Source organism: Ranitomeya imitator, chromosome 4, assembly GCF_032444005.1.
Source record: "Ranitomeya imitator isolate aRanImi1 chromosome 4, aRanImi1.pri, whole genome shotgun sequence".
In the NCBI taxonomy this organism is placed as follows: domain Eukaryota; kingdom Metazoa; phylum Chordata; class Amphibia; order Anura; family Dendrobatidae; genus Ranitomeya; species Ranitomeya imitator.
In genome coordinates, this window is record NC_091285.1 from 188,243,512 (window position 1) to 188,258,916 (window position 15,405).

Consider the following 15,405-nt stretch of genomic DNA (forward strand, 5'->3'; position numbering starts at 1 on the left):
GTTAAGGAGCTGAAACTCCTAAACCCTTCATCCATTTTTAATGTGGATACCCTCAAATGAAAGCTGAAAGTCTGGACTTCAACTGCATCTGAATTGTTTTGTTTAAAATTCTTTGTGGTAATGTCGGTAAACAAAATTAGAAAAATGTTGTCTCTGTCCAAATATATATGGACCTAACTGTACATATGTGCACAGACTACATGCGTTGAGGACGTGATCATAAGATTGCACATTGAGCACTGGAGCTGAGCTGACATGACGTACATGCCATGCCGTGGTTGACATTGAGATTCTATCTGGGAGGTGAACTGAATTGAACAGGGAAAAGGGAAGGAGAAGGAAAATAACAAACGAGGAAGCATCCGATCTAACAGTCACTGAGTGTGATGGAGATCACCGGAAAAATCAGAAATCAGTCACTTAGGTAAGAAACTATTATTACAAAATGAAGATAATTAAAAATGTATTCATTGTTCATAAAAAGACATTAGTAATCTTATTTAACCCACTAGGGACAAGGATGTTCAGTTTATAAATCCCCAAAATCTCTTTGTGGTTTAACTGTTATATTCTATTCTGAGTATGCGGGGGAATTACTCGTCGTGTTACCAGTTAAGATCCTATTGCGCTCTTGTTTGCTCTCCAGTCTTCTACGCTAATCTGAGGTGGCTTAGTGAATCCTGCAGTGGGTTGGACACGATTACCCTGGAGGTTCCTTCCAACTCTAACATTCTATGAAATATGTCAGTGTCGTACGTTGGAAAAACAGACCCACATTATGATATTCCCACCGTCAAACATCACTGTTGGTATGGTGTTTTGGGGGTTATTTGCTGTGCAATAGAGCCTTTAAACATGTTGTGTATTATGATGGCGAGTGTTTAATTTTGATTTCATCTGACCAGACTGTATTCTCCTAGTATTTCCTAGGTTTGTCTAAATGTGTTGAGCAAACTTTAAACACTCTTGAACATGATTTTTGTTTAACCGTAGAGTCTGGCGTGATGAGCATGCATACAGGCCATGGAGGTTGACGTAACTTAAATTATGGACATCTGTGGTTTGATTTCTTTGCCTGTGTCAATTGGATGGGTTGTTAGTGACATGTGATAATTTCATGTCAGTAGCACCTTTAGAACTATATTTACTTAGAAAATTGGTAATATGTTCAATACTTATTTAATCCGCAGTACATCACATAAGATACGCGAAGACTGCTATATGTACATCACATAGGAGACACTGGGACTAGTGTGTGAGCAGCACAACATCACATAGGAGACACCAAGACTGGTGTATATACATCATATAGGAGACAGTGAGGAAGGTGTATACACATCACATAGGAGACACTGGGACTGCTGTATGTACATCACATAGTAGACACGGGCTGCTGCATATATATCACATAGGAATCACTGGGTCTAGAGCATTTTGCGGATTATAAGACACCCCAAATTTTGGCTGTGGTGAAGCGGGGTCCCAGGGTTGCTGCTAGAGGAGCGTTGCCGCAGGCTGGGATGAGTGGGTGTTCGGATGTGCGCCGCTGCGGGTGTTGGTTGTGCAGGGGCTCTGCCAACATTTTGTGAAAGCCCAGAGCCCCCGCACTTATATGGTTTACTATGCGGTGGACTCCAGAAAAATGGCTGCCGGGGGCGGCGCATGTGCAGATGGAGATCTCGGCACCAAGGTCTCGGGAGATGAGATCTCAGCACCAAGATCTCCATCTGCGCATGCGGCACCCCTGGCAGCCATTTTCCCGGAGAGTAAAGCATGTAAGTGCGGGGGCTCTGGGCTTTCACAAAATGTTGGCAGAGCCCCTGCACCAACAAACACCTGCAGCAGCGCACATTCGAACACCCCCTCAGCCCAACCTGCGGCCTGCAGCAACGCTCCACTGTTGCTTCCTCCAGCAGCGACCCTGGGACCTTGCTACACCGTGGCTGGTAAGGTATATCCGCATTATATGCATCCCCATTTTCCCCCCAAATTTGGGGAAAAGAAAGTGCGCCTTATACTCTGAAAAATCCGGTACATCGCATAGGAGACTAGTACTAGGGCATACATAGTAAAGGAGGCACTGAGGCTGGAGCTTTAACATCACATAGGAGACACTGGGGATGGCGCATATGCATCACATTAGAGACACTGGGGCTGCAGCATATACATCAGTTAGGAGCCACTGAGACTGATGTATGTGCTTTACAAAGGAGATGCTGCAACTGCTGCCTTCTAAATAGGAACGGGACGAGCGCACAGCGTGCAAACGACACCCGCAAAGAATGCACTGGCCAGTGTCAGCGTTAAGTAGTGAATGCTGTGTGTGCATGCTCACAGTGAATGTGGGAATTAAAAGGCTGCTGGCCTAAACATTGCAGTCACTGGTAGTCTGTCCCGGGCCGGAGAAAATTAGATCGACACACGGGCTAGATTTGGCTCCCTAATCCTGCTGTAGATCATTTAAATATATTCTACAAACCACTGCATGGGTGAATTTTGTTTTCAATTTGTTAAATCTTTGAGGACACAAAGCCACTCTTTTATTCACAATGCATGTATAAAGTTCATGCAAGGAACCACAAAGTCTCTTACATAAAACACAATACTACAGGTAGTAAGTTTTTGTCTGTGACAGCCTACAGGTTAAGTAAGTAGCTCTGGTGTACTCTTGGTGAAGAATTCTGTTGGTAGCACTTACCATAGCATCTCTCAAATCATTGTTTACATTACTGAAATGAAAATCTATTAGTTATCTTTTCTCATATCAACCTATTGCACTGCTGGATTAGTGCATTGCTAGAAAAACATTTTTTACCATTAGATTTTCCATCTGTTTCATAAAATATTTATTCTTAAAAAAGTGGCTGCAACTTGATGGTATAATTTTCAATTCAAATTATTTTCAGTGTAATGCAATTTGTTTAGATACAAATTTAGTATTAATGGCAATAAATATATACCAGATTTATTTTTTAGTGCAACTGGAGTATTTTTTTTTTTTTAGAATTTGTCAGGCTTATAGTTTAAAATAAACAGTTGCAATTAAACTTATATTTGTGTGAATTGGATTTAATATACTCTATACACTAAAATCCCTATACGGTTAATACTGCAAAGTATGTTTTCCAGCATTAAGTGCTTCAGATTAAATCCTGGTCATTCAACACATGGAATATTGCAAAGGGTAATAGCTGTAGCACTTGTAAATACCGTAAGTCTGTCATGTGTACTAGGTTTGCTTTGTACCTACTGGATTAAAATGTCTAAATGTAGAGTATATATCTTGGTACCGTGTTAGCCAGTAGATAGAAAAATATTTAGAATTGAGAGTCCTCAGTGGTTGATACCTTTTAATGGCCAACTGAAAAGATGGTAATAAATTGCAAGCTTTCATATGTAGTCTCGAAAGCTTGCAATTTATTACCTTCTTTTCAGTTGGCCATTAAAAGGTATCAACCACTGAGGACTCTCAATTCTAAATATTTTTCTAAATGTAGAGTCACGTTTGTTATATGGTTGATACATTTTACCAAAAAAGGTATTTCTATATCAGCCACACACAAACCAGGGGAGTTATAAATAATGCTAAATCTGCCCGTCACCAAGAGGTCTCTGTGCAAGGACCCGTTATAACGTGCAAAGTAGTAAGGAGTGTGAAATACAGTGAGCTAGAAAATTACAACAGAGAAGTATTTGAGTTCAGAGAGCGAAAACAAATTCAATAATCATTTCTCTTCATCAGAATAAGGCTTCATTCAGACATCAGTGATCGTTATGGTTTGGGCCGTATGTCAATTGCATCAGAGTTACATTAGTGATTTTCACTTAGGAAAAAATGAAGGGCAAAACATCTCTTATTCTTTACAATGTTAATCCCTTTTTTCCAAAAATACATTGAATTCATGTTCTGAGAAGGGGTCCTCACATATGTAAGGGGGCTCAGGAGCTAAGCTACCTTCACACAATGGGAGTTCCCGAATATATTGTACACTACTCAAAGAAAGTTAGGGATATTTGGCTTTCCGGTGAAATTTATGGATAATGTAAAAATAATCACTACACTGATATTTTATGAAAGTAGGGCATTTATGGTAAGTAGAAGTATGCAATGATGATTTCCTTATCTCAAACAATGTATTCAAATAAAAGCCAACAACAGTGGTGGATACAACCCCCTCCACCCCCAATAAAACTGTCAATGTCTCAATAACTTTTCACGTGACCTTGAGCAACAATTGCAGCTTGACAATGACATCTCATACTGTTCACAAGTCGAGTTATTGTCTGCTGAGGCATAGCATCCCACTCTTTTTGAAAGGGCGACCCTCTGGTCATTGAGGTTCTAGGGTACAGAGTTACAAACCTCTACACGGAGGCTCAGCTTATCCCATAGGTATTCTATGGGATTCAAGTCTGGAGTAAGTGCAGGAAACTCCGCTTGAGGTCCCCCCATTCTCCAGCAGCAATTCCCTAATGATGTGACCTCAATGAGCTGAGCATTGTTGTCCATGAAGATAAAATTAGGCCTGTGGTGTTCATGCAGAGGCACGGTGACTGGAATAATGAGGTTATTCAAGTACTAGGGGCTTGTCACAACGTGTAGGGTGGTGTTGTATTTCCTATACACACCTGCCCTCGCTGTGACACGACCACCACCACCAACAAAGGCTTGTCTGGTGACAACATCGTTGGCAGCCATCATTTCTGCTCAGCGGAAATCGACTTTCATCATTGAACAGCACTCAGGACAACTGGTCCCTCATCCAGCATAAATGCTTCTTGACCCATGCAAGACAATGGTGATGTGGTCAGGTACCCTTGCAGTTCGTCTAGCACGCAGACCACTCTGATGTAAATGGTTTGGATTCATTTAACATGACACTTGGGTGCCTGTCACCTTCCTTAAATGTGCTTTGACGTGTGCGACATTCTTTATCTGGTTCCAAAGGGTATTGTTCACAATGATGCAGTTATCAGTGTTGGATGTGGCCAAAGGACGTCTACTTTTATATCTTTCTGGACTATTCTAGTCTCTCTGTATCTCTGCTGGAACCTGCTGACAACACCCTGTGAAACTCTAAGCTCAGTGGCCACTTTCTGAGAACATCCTGCTTGAAGCCTCACAATGGCGAGGTACTGCTGATCAATTGTTAGGTGTTGTCCTGGTCTCATGATGTCAAAATGTGAACAGCATGATGAGGATGCCTGTGTAATACCAATTCTAATTGAACCCTGAAATGTATTGGCCAATTCATGGAGCAAACATCTGTTGTGAATTTTGCCATTAAGCTCCTTGTTAGAGAACAACAAGTTATGCAAAAAGTACTGAGACATTGAACAGTTGGACATGTGCATTCAAAAGTTTAGAGACCGTTGCATTCAGTTCACCTGTGCATTTTAGGATCATCCTGAAATTTCTCCCGAAAGCCATAAATCCCTAACTTTTTGTGAGTAGTGTATAGCCAGCATCAGTCTCTAACAGACGCGGCTGGCGCTAAGTTTCGACCTTGGCTATTAACCATTTAAATGCTGCTATCAATGTTAGACAGCGGCATTAAAATGGAACGCTTACCTGTGTCTCCACAAATGGCCCCATCAGCCACCCGCAATGCGATCTGTTACTTCAACAGCCAATGGTCAGATGCAGACCCCTGTCACTGTCATTGGGCTCCTTCTGTGAGACTCAGCCAAAAGAGGCCGAGATTTTCACTATCTACTACAATATGTACTGTGATGTTGCAGTTTAAAGTATAAGCGATCAAACGGTCTCAGGTTCTCCAAGTATACAAAAAAATAATGTAAAAAGCATCAAATAAAAAAAAAAAAATGGAAAAAAAATATTAACCCCTTAGTGACGGAGCCAAATTTTTGAAATCTGATTAGTGTCACTTTATGTGGTAATAACTCCGGAACGCTTCAACAAATCCCAGTAATTTTCATGACACATTATACTTTATGATGATGGTAAATTTAGGTCGATATGTTTTGTGTTTATTTATAAAAAAAATATCAGATATTTGAGAAAAATGTTAAATAATTAGCAATTTTCAAACTTTGAATGATTATCCCTTTAATCCAGATAGTCAAACCACAGAAAACATTAATAAATAACATTTCCCACATGTCGGCTTTACATCAGCACCATTTGCAAAATGTTATTTTATTTTGTTAGCATTTTAGGAGGTTTAAAAATGTAGCAGTAATTTTTAATTTTTTCATGGAAATTTAGAAAAATTAATTTTAGGGGCCTATCCATGTTTGAAGTGCCTTTAGGGGTCCCGTATATTGGAACCCCCTCCCACCCCCCAAATTATGCCATTTTAAAAACCGCACCCCCTGACATACTGAAAACTGCAGTCAGGTCATTTATTAACCCTTCAGGCGACTTTCAGGAATTAATTGAAAGTGGCATGACAGAAATGAAAATGTGTATTTTTACCACCTAAATGCCTCTAACTTCTGAACAGGTTACAACAGCCTTCAGACTCTAAGGCCGCTATTTGGTCATGAATTGCCATCGCAAACATCAGGACCACACAATCATAATGTGAGGGCACAATTTGGATAAAGAAGAAGCCCCCACACTCTGTTAACCATTTATATGATGTAGTCACTATTGACGGCAGCATCTAAGGGGTTAAACAGATTTCGACGAGGCAAACACTGATCGTGGCTGATGCAGCAAGTTGTCCGCTATAGTGTACAACCGACAGCTGCGGGATTGTCACATGTATGTGGAGACTATTCTCTTATATCTCAGGTCAGTAAAAAGACGTGTTGACTGTCATTAAGGGGTTAAAGTTCAAATAAAAAAGTCTGATGTATTAAAATATGCAATTAAACAACTATCTGTAAGAAAGAAAACAAAATCACAATGCAATCACACACAACAGATAGACAGCACATTGATACCATCTGTGTGCTGCCTGTGTTTTCACGAAAATATAGATTTGTATGGGTAATTTTGATCCATGACGCTGATCAAAAATAGACGTGTCCCGTGATTTTTTTGCAGACAAAAAGCAGGGTATGTGAACAGCTCCATCAGTTATAATAGATACGTGTGCTATCCATGAAAATCATAGACTGGAAAATATGCTTGATTCACAAATGTCTGAATTAGGCTGATAGGTGCTACATACATTATTATCATTAGTATTAGGAAGACCGCATAAGGGGCATTTTAATTAATTGATTAGCATAGAAAATGATTTTACCTATGCAGAAACACTAATCTGATGCAGAAATGGTACTTTTAAATGGGTTTTCTGGTAATAATTTTTTAGGTTCTTCAACTTGAGATTCTTGAAAATAGCAACTCACTCGCCCACCCCTGCGGAGCCCTGCACTGCCTTTTCGCTGCGGTCTTGCTTCATATCACGATGACCATGCATATGACCACTACAACCAATCACTGAGCTCAGTGACTTTGATGTAGACGGCACGAGCCTCTGAGCCCAGTGATAGGCTGCAGCGGTCACTTGCGCTGTAGTTGTGGGGTCACGCTGCACAGGTGGTGAGGTACGATATGGAAAGTAGGTTGGAAAACTTGTGACCTAAACCGCAAAATTGATTTTTATAATTGCATCATGTTCAATCAATTGTGGATTCTTTTAGTTACACACTTTTCTATGTTTTGTTTTGTTGCACAGATCTGAGAAGTGTTACATATGTAATTCGATAGTGCCGCTGAAGGACTATAAAGGGCATGTGGATAACTGTCTGCAGACTGAACTGCCAGAAACCCAGGAGAGCCAGAGTGGCCGAAGCATCAAGGTAAATGTGTTCATCTCTCCACAATCCGTTATAATACATTAAAGCCAAAAATATCACCAGGTTCTTTTTCCATTTATCCCCGTACTTGACCATTTTTGTTTTTTGGTGCATGTGGTTTATGGGGCCAAATATTTGTTTTCATACTGTTTTTTTTTTTTTTTTTGCCGTTCTCAGTTGATATTGCTGGGAAAATAAAAGGAAGTACAGTACTTGTGTGCTTTTCATATTGTTTAATTTTTTTCTATGATATCAAAGGACCATTAAAATACATTTTTAAATTTGTTCCTTTTTCTGCAGCCATTATTTCTATATATCTGACATGTTTTTTTAACCCCTTTCTGCCATTAGACGTACTATTCCGTCCATGTGGGGTGGGCTTTACTTCCCAAGGACGGAATAGTACGTCATAGGCGATCAGCCGCGCTCACGGGGGGAGCGCGGCCGATCGCGGCCGGGTGTCAGCTGCTTATCGCAGCTGACATCCGGCACTATGTGCCAGGAGCGGTCACGAACCGCCCCCGGCACATTAACCCCCGGCACACCGCGATCAAACATGATCGCGATGTGCCGGCGGTGCAGGGAAGCATCGCACAGGGAGGGGCTCCCTGCGGGCTTCCCTGAGACCCCCGCAGCAACGCGATGTGATCGCGTTGCTCTGGGGGTCTCCTACCTTCCTCCCTGCAGCAAATCCCGGATCCAAGATGGCCGCGGATCCGGGTCCTGCAGGGAGGGAGGTGCCTTACCAAGTGCCTGCTCAGAGCAGGCACTTGGTAACGCTGCAGCGCTGTTTGACAGATCGGTGATCTGTCAGAGTGCTGTGCAAACTGGCAGATCACCGATCTGTATTGTCCCCCCCTGGGACAAAGTAAAAAAAAATATATATATTATTCCCATAAATACATTTCTTTATCTAAATAAAAAAAACAAAACAATAAAAGTACACATATTTAGTATCGCCGCGTCCGTAACGACCCGACTTATAAAACTGGCCCACTAGTTAACCCCATTATTTTTTCTATAAAATAGTTTTTATCGTATGAAAGCGCCAAAACATAAAAAAAATTATATAAATGAGGTGTCGCTGTAATCGTACTGACCCGAAGAATAAAACTGCTTTATCAATTTTACCAAACACGGAACGGTATAAACTCCTCCCCCAAAAGAAATTCATGAATAGCTGGTTTTTGCTAATTCTGCCTCACAAAAATCGGAATAAAAAGCGATCAAAAAATGTCACGTGCCCGAAAGTGTTACCAATAAAAAACCCAACTCGTCCCGCAAAAAACAAGACCTCACATGACTCTGTGGACTCAAATATGGAAAAATTATAGCTCTCAAAATGTGGTAACGCAAAAAATATTTTTTGCAATAAAAAGCGTCTTTCATTGAGTGACGGCTGCCAATCATAAAAATCCGCTAAAAAACCCGCTATAAAAGTAAATCAAACCCCCCTTCATTACCCCCTTAGTTAGGGAAAAATAAAAAAAATTTAAAAAATGTATTTATTTCCATTTTCCCATTAGGGTTATGGCTAGGGTTAGGGTTAGGGCTAGGGTTAAGGCAAAGGCTACAGTTAGGGTTAAGGCTACAGTTAGGGTTAAGGCTACAGTTAGGGTTAAGGTTACAGTTAGGGTTAAGGTTACAGTTAGGGTTAAGGCTACAGTTAGGGTTGGGGCTAAAGTTAGGGTTAGGGTTTGGATTACATTTGCGGTTGGGAATAGGGTTGGGATTAGGGTTAGGGGTGTGTCTGGGTTAGAGGTGTGGTTAGGGTTACTGTTGGAATTAGGGTTAGGGGTGTGTTTGGATTAGGGTTTCAGTTATAATTGGGGGGTTTCCACTGTTTAGACACATCAGGGGCTCTCCAAACGCGACATGGCGTCCGATCTCAATTCCAGCCAATTCTGCGTTGAAAAAGTAAAACCGTGCTCCTTCCCTTCCGAGCTCTCCCGTGTGCCCAAACAGGAGTTTACCCCAACATATGGGGTATCAGCGTACTCAGGACAAATTGGACAACAACTTTTGGGGTCCAATTTCTCCTGTTACCCTTGGGAAAATACAAAACTGGGGGCTAAAAAATAAGTTTTGTGGGAAAAAAAAGATTTTTTAATTTTCACGGCTCTGCATTATAAACTGTAGTGAAACACTTGGGGGCTCAAAGTTCTCACAACACATCTAGATAAGTTCGTGGGGGGTCTAGTTTCCAATATGGGGTCACTTGTGGGGGGTTTCTACTGTTTAGGTACATTAGGGGCTCTGAAAACGCAATGTGACGCCTGCAGATCATTCCATCTAAGTCTGCATTCCAAATGGCGCTCCTTCCCTTCCGAGCCCTCCCATGCGCCCAAACGGTGGTTCTCCTCCACATATGGGGCATCAGCGCACTCTGGACAAATTGGACAACAAATTTTGGGGTCCAGTTTCTCCTGTTACCCTTGGGAAAATACAAAGCTGGGGGCTAAAAAATATTTGTGGGAAAAAAATTTTGGTTTATTTTTACGGCTCTGCATTATAAACTTCTGTGAAGCTCTTGGTGGGTCAAAGTGCTCACCACACCTCTAGATAAGTTCCTTAGGGGGTCTACTTTCCAAAATGGTGTAACTTGTGGGGGGTTTCAATGTTTAGGCACATCAGTGGCTCTCCAAACGCAACATTGCGTCCCATCTCAATTCCAGTCAATTTTGCATTAAAAAGTCAAATGGCGCTCCTTCGCTTCCAAGCTCTGTCATGCGCCCAAACAGTGGTTTACCTCCACTTATGGGGTATCGGCGTACTCAGGACAAATTGTACAACAAGGTTTGGGGTCCATTTTCTCCTGTAACTCTTGGCAAAATAAAACAAATTGGAGCTGAAGTAAATTTTTTGTGAAAAAAAGTTAAATGTTAATTTTTATTTAAACATTCCAAAAATTCCTGTGAAACACCAGAAGGGTTATTAAACTTCTTGAATGTGGTTTTGAGAACCTTGAGGGGTGTAGTTTTTAGAATGGTGTCACACTTGGGTATTTTCTATCATATAGACCCCTCAAAATGACTTCAAATGAGATGTGGTCCCTAAAATAAAATGGTGTTGTAAAAATGAGAAATTGCTGGTCAACTTTTAACCCTTATAACTCCCTAACAAAAAAACATTTTGGTTCCAAAATTGTGCTGATGTAAAGTAGACATGTGGGAAATGTTACTTAAGTATTTTGTGTGACATATCTCTGTGATTTAATTGCATAAAAATTCAAAGTTGGAAAATTGCGAAATTTTCGCCATGTTTCCGTTTTTTTCACAAATAAACGCAGGTAATATCAAAGAAATTTTACCACTGTCATGAAGTACAATATGTCACGAGAAAAAAATGTCAGAATCACCGGGATCCGTTGAAGCGTTCCAGAGTTATAACCTCATAAAGGGACAGTGGTCAGAATTGTAAAAATTGGCCCGGTCATTAACGTGCAAACCTCCCTTGGGGGTAAAGGGGTTAAACAAGGACAGGACTAATAACAGTGATATGAATTGGCACTGGAATTTTTTTTAATTTATTTTTTATCATCTTTTTTTATTTGTATATTTTTCATTTTTTTCACATAGTGTCAATAAGGTCATAAGACTTTTGGAGGTCATTGCAACATTTAAATACAAATACAATTTTTTTTTTTTTTAGTCTGGTTTTCTCAGTAACTGGGCCTGGTATATTAACCCCAGTTAGTGGCAAAGTATAGCTGCATAGCAGAACTGATTGAGTCTCCTAGGACTCGGGAGCACCTGCTCCCTCCAAAATCCCAGCAGTCGCATGATCGCTGGGTTTGGAGGAGGACACACCATTAGTGCTTCTTGTTACTGTTTATACATAGCTTGTTCAACACTATGTATATAGCGATAAAGAAGTCAGAGACGGTAATACAGTCTCTGCCTTCTCTATGAGGAGCTCGGCTGTGTCTGACAGCCGACTGTTCGTTACTTCAGCTGTATTATCACCTGCTGCTGACCTACTATGCTGTGACATTTGGAACATAAATGCAATTAGAACTTGGATGACATGGAAGTTCAAAGGCTAGTAGTTAAAGAAAGGATGGTTTGACCCTTTGTCATAGATTGAGTTGAGAAAAAGCACAAAATGCATCCAAAAATACTAAAAAGAACATGAACGAATTTTGACTAAACTGTAAAATGCTTTCTGAATCTTGCAATGGACTCCTGCTTTGTGTGAATGGGGGAGGGGGAATATATGGCCACTCTGTGGATCAAAATGAAAAAAACATACTTTTCCTTTTGTGCAAGACTGGCCTTGCTTCAATTTGTGTAGTGTAGGAGGATTAAAGATGCTGTTACTCGATTAAGAAAAATGTACTTCATTTAAAAATGCAGTAGATCAGATTTTGCATTTGTTTATATGAAAAATGGATGACTCAAAAGCAATATATGAAATGTGAAGCTGACATCCACAATGCTTTGGGTGGTATGTATGAAGAACAGACTTACCTGCTCCATACACACTGTGATTCGGATCATTCCATTTATTGTAAACATTACGTTATCAGAAATGTTGCCCTTTAACCCCTTAACGACCGCCGATACGCCTTTCAACGGCGGCAGTTAAGGGTAGTTAAACCACAGCGCTGCATTTTAACGGCGCTGTGGAAAAAGTGTATAGCTTACCCCAGAGTCGGAATTTCTCCGGGGTCTTGGTGGTAGCTGAGACCCCAGAGAACATGATTCTGGTTGGTTTTTACCGACCCCGGTGTTGCGATCGCCGTTATTAACGGTATAACGGCGATCCCAAATAAAAAGTCTTTTCCATTTAATTGCTCTCTCCTTTGATGTGGTCACACATCAGAGAAAAGAGAAATAGGTTCCCCGGTCCCCCAGTCCCTCAATCACCCACCCCGGTACCTATGGTGTCCCTGCATGCCTCCGTGAAGTCCCCCGGGCCACCGGCATCTTCTTCCGTGAGAAAATCTTGAGCGCATGTGCAGTGCGCCCGCCGAGATTTGCCGGCACCAGGCAGCAATAGGAAGATGTTCTTATTGGTTCATTTTGATCTTTGTGATAGACACTATCACTGTGATCAAAATAAAAAAAATAGTAAATAAAACCCCCTTTTATCACCCCCTTAGTTAGGTGAAAAATAATTAAATAAAAAAAATAAATGTATTTCGATTTTTCCATCGGGGTTAGCGTTAGGGTGAAATGGGTTGGGATTAGAATTGGAAAGTTTCCACTGTTTAGGTTTATCAGAGGGTCTACAAACACAACATGGCGCCACGATTGATTCCAGCCAATTTTGCATTCAAAAAGTCAAGTGGCCCTCCCTCCCTTCTGAGCCCTGCCATGCGCCCAGTCGCTTTCCCCCACATACGGGGTATCGGCGTACTCAGGAGAAATTACCCAGCAAATTTTGTGGTCCGTTATCTTCTGATACCCTTGTGAAAATAAAAAAAATTGGTTCCAAAGTAAATTTTTTGTGAAAAAGTAAAATGTTCATATTTTACTTCCACATCGCTTTAGTTCCTGCGAAGCACCTGAAGGGTTAATAAACTTCTTGAATGTGGTTTTGCGCACCTTGAGGGGTGCAGTTTTTAGAGTGGTGTCACTTTTGGGTATTTTCTTTTATATTGACCCCTCAATGTCACTTCAAACGTGAGGTGGTCCCTGAAAAAAAAAAAAAAAAGGTGTTGTAAATTTTGTTGGAAACTTCCCAACAAAAGAAAATTTTGTTTCCAAAATTGTGTTGATGTAAAGTATTTTGTGTGACATCACTCTGATTTAAGGGCATAAAAATTCAAAGTTTAAAAATTGCAAAGTTTTCGCCATATTTCCGTTTTTTTTTTTTTTTTTTCATAAATAAACGCAAGTCATATCGAAGACCTTTTCCCACTAACATGAAGTAAAATAAGTCACGAAAAAAACAGTCTCAGAGTCACCGGGATCCGTTGAAGCGTTCCAGAGCAATAACTTCATAAAGTGACAGTGGTCAGAATTGTAAAAATTGGCTTGGTCATTAAGTACAAAATTGGCTCTGTCACTAAGGGGTTAAAGTTAGTGTACTTAAACTTTAAATTTATTAATGTGTTACAGCCTTTTCAAATCCATGTGGTTTCAGCAATTGTTGTGGTTCTGAGGACCTGACCCCCGCACCAATTAACAGTGCTTTTATTGGCCCTACCATATTAAAAGGTTTTTATAGGTTCAGTTACACTTTATCCTTAGCATGTACTACTTTTGTTTTAGAGAAACGTTATTTGCTAGATTCTGACAGCTTTCTTTCCCTGATCTTCAACAGGAATATCCAAAACGCAATGGCAGGCTACTTAACATGCTGGAGCAGTCAGAATCCTCCGTGGCAGGTATGACTTGTCTGCAGTAAGGTATCGCCTGCCGCATTGTTTTTCATATATGGCTATTGAACACTTTTGTGGCATTTGATATTATTTTTTCATAATATTAGGGAGAACATCTAAGATTATGTACACTGTATAAAATGTAAATACAAAAGGCGCTGCGGGAGGAGTGAAGAGATGTACAGAAGAAGCAAGTACTGGGACAAAAGAGGAATAGAATTGCAGTGTCAATATTTAAATTATATATAAAAAGGAGGGAATACAATGTGTATAATAGGTACTGAAAAATAGAATATTCACTAGTATACCATAATTAACTCCAGAGGACAGTCAAATGTACATTGCCTTCCTGTTAACGGTTAAATAAATATATTGGGATCTGTGCTGTGCAGTAGAGCAATTTGTGCGTTGCTCTATTGGTTTAATGAACTTGTCTCATTGGAGGTTGAATAAATATAGTTGAGTCCGTGCTGTGCAATAGAACAATTTGTGCGCTGCGCTGTAAGTTTAATGAGCCAGTATTGCCGAAATAAAATGGTAAAAAGGCGCTGTCACTGGTGGTAGGCAGCTTCGCCGATTCCCCAGATCATTGATCTGTGTCAGGATCGTAACCGTGTAAAAGTAAAAGCACAAGTGTGAATTAGTTCCTCTATCCTGAAGAGAGTATGCCACAGAGATCCTGTGAAGTCCTCCGAAATCTTCAGCCCCTCCGGGGAAAAATAAGGTGACTAACTTGTGTAAGTGTGGCTGCTGCCCAGCGTATGAAAGTTGGTCGCGGTCCAAAACGCTGCCCTGGCCGGTGGCGGGCATTGAAGATGATGATCACTGCCGTTTAACCTCACAGCTGAGTAATTTGCCGTCTGTTTCTAGGTACATATGTGTCACGTCACTATGGTCCAAGTTTGAGCCATTCCAGTTCGACACCTTTGAAAAGCCACAACTTTCTTCCTCAGGGATGGCTCAAATTGGATTTGGCAAATATGAATAACTAGATGGTGGCCCGATTCTAACGCATCGGGTATTCTAGAATATGTATGTATGTATATAGCAGCTATATAGTATATAGCACAGGCCACGTTATGTATGTATATAGCAGCCACATAGTATATAGCACAGGCCATGTAGTATATAGGAGCCATGTAGTATATAGCAGACAAATACGATGTGGCCTGTGCTATATACTATGTGGCTGCTATATACAAACATACATACATACATATTGTAGAATACCCGATGCGTTAATACAGGCCACGCAATATATAACACAGCCCACGTACTATATAACACAGCCCACGTACTATATA

At 40.7% G+C, this 15,405-nt stretch overlaps 1 protein-coding gene across 4 annotated transcripts in view; it reads left to right on the forward strand.

Annotated features, from left to right (window-relative positions):
* The window catches only part of UIMC1 (ubiquitin interaction motif containing 1), a 219,413-nt gene that overhangs the window by 186,853 nt on the left and 17,155 nt on the right, over positions 1–15,405 (forward strand). For 2 of the 4 annotated variants that reach the window (XR_011320708.1, XM_069764179.1), the window contains exons 11-12: positions 7,653–7,776; positions 14,044–14,107. Coding sequence is in view for 2 of the 4 variants with exons in the window: in XM_069764179.1 (XP_069620280.1) it covers positions 7,653–7,776; positions 14,044–14,107 (188 nt within the window). In the remaining 2 variants the exon portion in view is untranslated. Of the gene's footprint in view, positions 1–195; positions 344–7,652; positions 7,777–14,043; positions 14,108–15,405 lie in introns of those variants that run through there. The other 2 variants (XM_069764180.1, XM_069764181.1) reach the window with 2 other exon arrangements.